Raw genomic sequence first — 9874 nt, 5'->3', positions numbered from 1 at the left:
AGAACACTGGCTGTTCTTCCAGAGGTCTCAGATTCAATTCCCAGCACCCACAAAACAGCTAATAACTGCAACTTCCAGGGGATTTGACCCCCTCTTCTAGCCTCTGTAGAACCAGGATAAACATGGTGCACACATACATGTAGGTAAAATGCCCATAACATAAAAGAATTCTTTAAAAAAAAGTCTGCATGGGTGTTTTGCTTGTACACGGGCACCATATGTGTGTCCTGTCCACTTCTAGAGTCTCTAATTTAACGGAGAGCGGGTTGAAGCGCTCCCTTACAGTCCTCTGAACTCCACTGGTATTTGTTGTGAGGTTTCCCTGGTCAACTCTAACTCTATCCATTTGAATCTTTGCTTCTTTTGGTTAGTTGGGGCAAGGATTTTCTGATAGCTTGTTAAAGAATCAGCTTTAGGATCATTAAATTTTTGTATTGTTTTCTTTTGATTTCATTAATTTATGTTGTTTTTATTATTTATTCCTCTCTATTGGATTTGGGTTCTTGTTTTTCCAAATCATTGAATTACATCACGAAGACACTTATTTATGTTGTTTTTTCTCATTTCTTTGGGGGGAGACATTGAGACAGGGTCTCTCTGTGTAGAACTGGCTCTCCTGGAACTCACTCTGTAGAGCAGGCTGGCCTAGAACTCATAAATCTGTCTCCCTCTCTCTTCCAAGTCCTTGGATTAAAGGCGTGTACCCCCACCTGCTGGCCTATGCCATCTATTTTAGAGAAGTGTCCATGGCCTGCTTAGTAGAATGTATATTCTTTAGTGTCTGGGTGAAACCTTCTGTACATACTTGTTAGTTCCATTTGATGTATGATATCACTTAATTCTCATGTTTCTGTTTATTTTTTTTCATCCAGATAACCTGTCTACTGGACAAAGTGGGGTACTGAAATCACTCACTAATACTGAACTAGAGTAATCTGTGTCTTTAAGTTCAATAATATATTTCTTATAAAATTGGATATGCCAGAGTTTGGTGCATACAGAACTGTAGTGTATTCTTGATCAACTGTCTCCTTGATTAGAATGAAGTGTCCTTCTTAATCTCCTTTGATTAATTTTAGTCTGAAATATATATCTTTTTTGAGACAGGGTTTCTTTGTGTAGCCCTGGCTGTCCTGGAAATCACCATGTAGACCAGACTGGCCTTGAACTCATGGAGATCCACCTCTGCCTCCCAAGTGCTAGGAATAAGAGCATGTGCCATCACCACTGTTATTTTGTCAGATATTAAAACAGCAGTACTGACCTGTCAAGATGGCACATGGCTTTAATTCCAAGCAGGCAGATCTCTGAGTTCAAGGTCCACCTGGTTTGTACAGCAGACCAGGACCACACAGCGAGACACTGTCTTAGAACAACAAAAAGGCCGCTGCTCCCATTCATTCAGAGCACTTTTTCCATCCTTCACTTGAAGGTGAGTTCTTTTTCCTTTCTCTCTCTCTCTCTCTCTCTCTCTCTCTCTCTCTCTCTCTCTCTCTCTCTCTCTCTCTCTCTTTTGAGACAGGGTTTTTCTGTAGCTTTGGGGCCTGTCCTGGAACTAGATCTTGTAGAACAGGCTGGCCTCGAACCCACAGAGATCCGCCTGCCTCTGCCTCCCGAGTGCTGGGACTGCCCAGCAGAAGGTGAGTTCTTAATCTAGTAAACTAACCGGCATCTCTTGGCTGGGGGCTGAGGCCATTACAGTCCTCGTTTAAAGTGCTGGTTACTGTTGTTTTGCTTTTTGTGTTCTTCGCCCTATTTTGTATTTCAGTGATTACAGCGTCACTTATTTTCTTTCTGTAGTCTCTTAACTATGCGTATTCCTCTCTTCAGTCCAAAGTATTACTTCTAGTATTCTCTGTAAGGCTGGCTTGGTGAACATGAAGTATTAGTGTGTATTACAACATGGAAGAACCTTAAAATAAAGGGAAAGAAGCCAGAAACAAAAGGCACTGGACTCAGCCAGGAGTGGTGGCACATGGCCTTACTCCTTTAATCCCAGTACTCAAGTGGTGGAGGTAGGAGGACCCCTGTGAGTCTGAGGCCAGCCTGGTCTACATCTGAGCTCCAGGAATGTCAGAACTACATGAAGAGACCACATCTCAAAAAAACAAAACAAAAGGCAGAAACAAAAGGTGACAGACCCCATTATTCTAGAAAACACAAATCCTGAAACAAAAAGGGGGTTCAGGGGTGGGGTGGGCAGGCAATTCATCCTAGGGTGATAAGGTTCTGGGAGCAGATAGTGTCACTGGTTACACATCTGTGCCTGTACTAGGCGAGCTGATATGTGAGTTAGGGTTCAACAGAGCCATTCCACAGAGCTCTGTGCTAAGAGGTGTGCATCTGTATTAAACAGTGTGTACATGAAAGGGAAGGTTTCTAAAGCCGTCATAAGTACATAGCCCTAATGGAGACATACTTATGCCCAAGGCCTGACCTGCAACCAGGTGGGGTACCTGCCTTGACCCCTGAACTCCAATTCTGTAGGCTCTGCTGAGGGGCTCCCCGCCCCCAGAAACACACCCTCCTTATGAAGTCTTCTGGCCTGTAACTGACTACGTACACTCGGCTAGTTTTTAACCTTGTGTTGATTCTCTGCTCTGCCTCTGAAGTGCTAGGATGACAGGTGTCCATCACCTCATACAGCTTTTTGCTGCTTTTCAAGCAGCCTTTCTAATCCATACTGGCCTAGAACTCACAGTCCTGTTTATGTCCCCAAGTGCTGGGATTACAGGTGTGGTGCCATATGCATGGTTAAAATTGTTGGACCATACTCGGGCCTTGCCACTAAGCTACATTCCCTGGCCTCCTGAGGGGTGTTCTAATGTATCATTTTCCATTGTTACTTACACTCATAAAAGACAAATTCTGATTTACCCAGACCTAACCCTATTCACCTATCCTAGTGAGCTGAAGGCCAAAGGGGACCACAGCACATCCCCCACACCTTTCAATTCAGTGCATAATTAAACTGGTTCGCAAACTTCTCGTGTTTCTTCTGGTCCATCTGGTTCATGGCAGCAACTACTCTCTGCACGGCTGCCCTGTGGAGAGAGCAGAGTAAGAGACGACTACGGATGTGACAAGGCTCTGGGGTCCTGGGTTGACCTGCTTCAGTGGGCATTAGACGTCTGGAAGGTGGGGCTCACCAGTCTCAGCTACAACCCACCATGGGCCTTGGCTGTGTCTCCCAGCCCTGAAGGCAATTGCAAGAGCACACTTGCTAACCCCAGGCTGACCTCAGGAGGAACATGGGCTGAGTCCAGAGGTAGAGAACTCAGCAGAAGGAGAAAAAGGAGAAAGCAGGAAGCCCATGTGGCCCAGCCTCCACCCCATCCAAGGCAAACCAAGGAGCTTACTGACTAGTCCTGTGATAAAGTATCTAAACCCAGCAGTGTGGAACTCTATGTTTGTCTTCCCTGAGGTCACTCCTGTAACATCAGAGTGCAGAGCAGAGTTACCCTCTTGTGAGCATGGTACTAACCCACGACACAGCAAAGCCAGCATCTGGCCTTTTAGGACCATTTGGCTGCCACCAGCTCTACTTTCAGAGAGGTGGCTATGGACTCCTAGGAAGAATACTCAAGGCACCAGCTGCAGCTCTATAACCAACCAGCTCTTTGCAGGCTGGAGGTCACTGTGATGGCGAATTCTGGTTATCACCATGACTAACACAATCACCAACTCAGCTCCCCCAACATATCCTAGACCAAAGCCCGAGGCCTTGGGCCAGTGACAAGTTCTTACTTGGCAAAGACCTTCTTCTCCAGGCGGGCCCGGCTGGTGTTGGCACGCTCTCGCAGGTCAGTGAGGTTGGGGTGCTTCTTCTTTTTCCCTTTGCCCTTCTTGCTATACTTGGACGAGCCGAGGTCCACTCCTGTGGCTGCCTCTACATCCTTCATAAACTCAGGGTCCTGCCAACCTGCACAAAACTTGAGGGTTTCAAAAGGTGCCTGGCACCAGCCAGGGCTGACCCTTGTGGGTTTCTTCCTGATGGAGGACTGGAGCCTGCCTGCTACATGCCCTGGTACATAGTCTAAGAGGGTCTGTGCTGAGTGACATGGCTACCTTGGGAATAAGAGCCACACAGGGAAATCTCTTTCCTTATTCCCACTGCCCTGCTTCTGTTACTTAGTCCCCAAGTATCCCGAGGTTTCCCACAACTTGAACAGGCTGGAAGGATCCAGGCAGGCCCAGTACCAATGGCCACTACTCCTGGCATTCACGACCACTCAGCAGGACAGTATTCAAGGCCACTGGCCATGGAGTCAGAGTGTCTACAGGCTACTTCCCCACCTGCAGGCTGGGCCATAGCCAGCCAGGCCAACTATAATTCTTTCAGCCATATCTGCTGGCTACTGGGCCTGTGAGGCAAGGGTATCCAGAGTTGAGGGGAACGGCAGGCTAGAGACGGGTTCTCTGGACACAGGAAATGTGGTTATGGGCCTCAGAGTGCAAAGCAGAGTTACCCCTCCTGTGAGCTGGGCACTACCCGTTATAGCCACAAGGGTCTATGGAAAGCCAAGGGAATTGAACAGCATCCAGCCCACTGAGCAGCCTCATCACTACCCGGCCAGACCCATGGCAAGATGGCTGCTCATGTGCAGGGCTGCTGAGATGGTTGGCCACATAAATAAGCACCAGGCCTTCTGAGCGTCAGAGCCCGGGGCTCTGGAGTTCCCTGTCCAGCCTCTGCTGGCTCACCCCAACAGGCTGCCCTAAGCTCTGTTAGGCATGACATTGTTCCAGCCTGGCTTGGGAAAGTCAGCCTAGTGAAGAGTGAAGGCAAATTAAACCTAACTCTTCCAGGCCTGTGGGTGAGCCTAGCAGGTAGAAGGGCGCCTGGCACTCCTTACTATAATGGCATCCAAGTGCCAAAGATCCACGAGCTGGGGCAGAGTGGACAGGGAACAGTGCCTGGACAGGGTGGCAGAAAAGCCAGACTGTGAGAAGGGCACGTCCACTGAGTGAGAAGCAAGCACGCAGACAGACAGATGGCTTGGCCTTTCCAAGCTGATTTTTTTTGAAGTGAAGGAACTCAGGACTGCACGATTCAGATACAGGGACGATTAATCCAAGATTAAGGAAAACTGTCTAAACAGTTTATCTCCCAGTAATAAGAAGGCGTCACAGTTTAGGAACCTGGTGAATGGAGCAATTGTTTAAACACAACGAAAAAATGCCGGCATCCAGTGGAGATGGAATGAGCACCTCAGGAAAATGAAGGAGCAATTTAAAAGCCTTTGAAGAAAATCAATAGACGCTGGGGCTGTGCGGCCTTCCTGGGCGCTCAAGGGCCCCGGAGCACCGCGTGCATTGTCACTGAGGTTAGCACCAGGGAAAAGAAAATTGCCCCGTGTGCGAGGGAGGCGGGATCAATACTGCAGTTAGTAAAGAGATGCTATTTCACATCTGACTGGCCAGCACCGGGCTTGGCCCGTGGCCTGATACCTGTTTGTTAACAAGCCACCGAGGGCTGGAAAACTAGATACTCTTCAGGGCTGACACAAAAATAGGCACTTAATTTGCTCCTGAGTGTGAGCCACCAGGGAAGGTTTCTCCCGCAGATGAACAGGTCAGGCCCTCCCCACTGCTACACAACCCAGACATGTTTCTAGGCACAGGATGAAACAGGAATTTGTGTCTCAGGACCACAGGGCAAGAAGCCATGAAGGGCCTGTAGACATATCCCCATACAGAAGGGTCTTCCATGGCTGACCACAGCCTCCAAGTAGGTTTAAACACTGTCTGAATTTGACCACCCATGTAGATAGTGAGGTGAGTTGGAGCTGAGCAGCGCAAGTCAGAGCCAGCAGAGAGACCACATAGACTCTAGGTGACCATCTCAGGGGAGAGAGACTGCTGCAATTCCTTCATCTGCTCAGGAAGCAGGAACAAGAACCAGCGCCCGGGGGCTGCAGCTTAGCGGTGGAGTGCTTGTCTAGCACATCCAGGACTCTGGGTTCAGTCCCACTGTGCAGATGCTGGTGAGGTGGTGGATGGAATCAGGAGTATCCACATTCCTGTTGTGAGCCCTGAAGACAAATACCTCATGCCATGTGTACCCAGCCTTGCCCTTGTGAGCCTTGAAGACAAATACCTCACGCCATGTGTACTCAGCCTTGCCCATGGAGCCCCTCACCTGCTTCTCAGCTCCAAATGGAATTGGCAACTTGGCGAGCAAACTTGGCTGTGTCTGCAGCCCGTCTCATGCTCCCGCATGCATACCTACCTGGCTGTGCCTGCTGCTGCTGAAACCGCTGCCTTTGTTCACGGGCTCTGTCCTCTGGGTTGAGGGGCTGCCCCTTGTCATCTCTGGGGATGATCTTCCCATGGAATGGGCACTATATAACAAGCACAAAGCAGTAGATGGCCAGGAGGTAGCACAAATAGCTCTAGGGGACAGTGGCACGGCCGGACCCTGTAATCGTGCGGGAGCTCTGGGAAGTGGCGGCAGCAGGAGTGTAAGAACTCGGGTCTGTCTCTCCACTCTGCCTTCTCCAAGCTCAGGACAGCCTGCACAGGGTTCTAGACGCAGAGCAGCAGTCTGTTCTAGTGGTCTCTCAGAAGTCAGTATCAGGGCCCAGGGCAGAGAACCCCGGGCAGGATTCTCTGACGGCCAGTGGCTAGCAATGATGACACTGCTTATAAGGCCTCTTATACAGGGCTCCTCAGGGCTCACAAGGATTCCTGGTCTAGAAGGGAGGCAGAGAGGACAAGCACTACCCCAGGCCACTAGTGGTGGCCCGGCCTTTCCATGGGTAGCTATAGCTTCATGCTGATGGCCTTGCCCACCAGCCTTACCTTTAGCCGATCCTGGCGCTCACAGAGCCTGCCATTAGGCTTCAGGGCCCGGCACTGGTGCTGCACAGGCTCAAACTTCCCTGCAAAGGTAATGTGTCGGCTATGCAGCATCTCAGAAACATGAGCACTGTCCACCTCCTCCTCTACCTCGCTGGGTTTCCAGAAGCGGTGTTGAGAGTCAGATCTGCAAGGTGCACCAAAAACCCCCAAAGTGGCTACTCTGAACCCAGAAAAGGGCGTCTGGCCCAATCCCAGTGCACCCCAACTGTATTGGGGAGAGCACTGGGCCCTGGTGGCCTTGAGGCCTTTGTGGACTAGAGAACATGATCACTCCAACTGGATTCAAATACTGTTGTTTATGAACCAGCCAAAGATGGTGGGTATAACCACTAGCCTGAGCTTAGATTCTCCTCACAAAGCAGGGCAGCAGCTCCAGGGCCCTCAGGCCATGGCTTTGAGGGTCACATGAATCCATGACAAAGGGCTCTTTGCCACTGAGTGGGCTCTGACACTGACATGGCACCAGAGGAAGAAGCTTGTATAAATTCATGCCCAGTCTGGATGCAGTGCTAAGGGACCCAAAGATGGAGCTTCTACTCTCTTGCTATCATCAAATCTTCATTTCCCTGCCCATCCCCCCAGCAGTGCTAGGGATTGAACCTAAGGCCTCATGCATGCCAGGCAAGCACTCTACCACTGAATTGCAGCCCCAGTCCATCACCAAACCTTGTTAAAACACTTTTCTTTGGATGCCAGAGAATGGGGTTGGCTTTGTCACTCAGCCCCCTACCCAACCCATGGCAGGATTCTTATGGGCTCTGCACATAGATGCCAGCTGCCCCAAGAGCTGGCACCTCTGTTGATTGTTCAGAGATGGTGGGGCAAATGGCGGGCAGAAGAGTAATGTGCTCATTAGCTTTCTGCAACTTGAGGAAGAGCTGCGATGGCCAGAAAGGGTCTCAGGACTGAGCTTTCCCCTCTAGCTAGTCCCTCACACTGAGTAATGGATGAACTTCATGGGTACCTTGTGAAGAAGCAATAGCAAGGCTCAAGTACCAGTGTCCTAAGAGCCAGAGAACAGATATACAAGGCCAGGCCATGCTCTGAGACCTGGGAACCAGATATAGATATGTTAGACTCACTTAAGGATCTTTCCAGCCGTTAGCTTCTCCTGGCCCCAGTAACACAGGTCCACTCCGAAGGGTACAATGGGTGCTCGGGCCCGCTCTGCCTGCTTCTGGGCTTCCTCTGGCCCCAGAGGTACCCTGGAAACAGATCAGCACATGTGGGCTACCCATTCCTTGTGTGGCCACTTGCCTTTCCCTCTCACACCCCAATGTAGCCCAGATGCCTGGGGTAAGCATGAATAAACTGTGTGGTGCCTGAGCTTTCAGAGTGGCTGCTGAGGTCCAGCAAACAACCTGGCCCTACTGAGCACTGGCTCTGGTCTGTGATGTGAACCTACCTGTGGGTGGGGGAGGGTCACCTGACATTTCCTTCAAGAATGGGGCCTGGCTGCAGGACCTCTAGAGGGCTGCTGCAGGCCCAGCTGAGCAGCAGGCCCCAGTCAACAGTGCTACTTGTCTAAGGTTACATGCACCAGACTGCCTCTCACAGCAGGCTGTGCAGGCCAGTCAGCGCTCCAAACAGGTGGCGGCAGTATTAGGCAGTGGGCCCAGCAACACGGAACATCTAGAATTACCCGGGAGAGGAGGATGAGGTGGATGGCAAGCATTCCTGGAGCCGCAATAGCTGGGCAGCTGCAGAGGTGGGGTCTGATGCCTCCTCTTCCTTTCTCATCCTTGTCCTCTCCTGTAAGCTGCACACAGCTGTGCCCTTCTCTAGAGTCTTCAGTGGGGCCCCCGGCTCCAGCCCTGGAATGACACATGTCTACTTTCGATATCACTCTCCAACCCGGGGCAAACTGGGGAAGCACCATGTGGCCAGGTCTCAGATGCACAGACACACGACACATTCACTCCTCAACAGCACAAAACACGCCTGTCACCTCAGCTTCTTAGATAGAGACCACACTCTTGTGCAGGGGACACAGGGCAATGACCCAGGCAGCCCTAGCCTACAAGGACTGTCACAAGAAGCCTCCTCAGAGTTGTTCACAGCACAGACTGACAACATTGTCACCTTTGCCCACAGTTTCGCACACTAAGAGGATGGACTTTGTACTGCTGGTTTTGTGCGTCATCTTGACACAAGCTGGAGTCATCAGAGAGGAAGGAGCCCCAGCTGGGGAAATGCCTCCATGAGAGCCAGCTGTAGGCATTTTCTCAATTAATGATCAATGTGGGAGGTTGCAGCCTATGGTGGGCAGTGCCATCCCTGGGCCAGTGGTCCTTGGTTCTTTAAGAAAGCAGGCCAGGCAAGCCATGGTGAACAAGTCAATAAGCAGGACTCCTCCATGGCCTCTGCATCAGCTCCTGCCTCCAGGATCCTGTCCTGCTTGAGTTCCTGTCCTGACTTCCTTCAGTGATGAGCAGCAATGTGGAAGTGTAAGCCAAATAAACTGGCCCGCAACTTGTGTTTCGTTGCAGCAACAGAAACCCTAACTAAGACATACTAAACCTGCCATGCTATAAAGAAACTATCTAACTATAGTGTGAACACACAGTTCCCTTCCCCCAATACCAGACCCCCCCTTCACTGAGCAAGGAAGAGAGGAAACTAGCCTCTGTATGAGGGTGACTCTACAATTTATGCTGAGACTTAGTGGTACATCTCCCCTGTACTGTCCTCAGAAGAAACACCCAAGGTTGTCCCCATCTTCTGCCCTAAACGTGAAAAGCCACAGGGATAGCTATAGTCGGGCCTGGGTTCTGTGACTGCAGGACCTTTTCTGTACTGCGGGGCAGATGTCCCTGACTACAGGATGTCACCCTGGGATACCTGCCTACTACCAAGCTAGAGGAGGTCATGATGCTGACAGCCAACACCAGGATTTCCACAGGATATGGCAGATGGTATCAACCACAGCTCAGCGTCTACTCTCACACCTCCAATGACAGGATCCTGCCACTTTACCCCCTTCCTGCCCACTCTCGGGTCTGGCTCTCAG

At 50.6% G+C, this 9874-nt stretch overlaps 1 protein-coding gene across 4 annotated transcripts in view; it reads right to left on the bottom strand.

The window, feature by feature from the left end:
* Positions 1-1521: 1521 nt before the first annotated feature.
* Positions 1522-9874, bottom strand: part of Uvssa (UV stimulated scaffold protein A) — a 35624-nt gene continuing 27271 nt past the window's right edge. For all 4 annotated transcript variants that reach the window (XM_057772533.1, XM_057772532.1, XM_057772535.1 and 1 more), the window contains 6 exons: positions 8507-8678; positions 7947-8069; positions 6805-6988; positions 6233-6344; positions 3748-3922; positions 1522-3044 (listed from right to left, as the gene is read on the bottom strand). In XM_057772533.1, coding sequence (XP_057628516.1) covers positions 2951-3044; positions 3748-3922; positions 6233-6344; positions 6805-6988; positions 7947-8069; positions 8507-8678 — 860 coding nt within the window. In that variant the 3' untranslated portion in view covers positions 1522-2950. The remainder of the gene's footprint in view (positions 3045-3747; positions 3923-6232; positions 6345-6804; positions 6989-7946; positions 8070-8506; positions 8679-9874) is intronic.

Source organism: Chionomys nivalis, chromosome 6, assembly GCF_950005125.1.
Source record: "Chionomys nivalis chromosome 6, mChiNiv1.1, whole genome shotgun sequence".
Classification (NCBI taxonomy): Eukaryota; Metazoa; Chordata; class Mammalia; order Rodentia; family Cricetidae; genus Chionomys; species Chionomys nivalis.
This window is presented reverse-complemented; position numbering and strand designations above follow the sequence as displayed.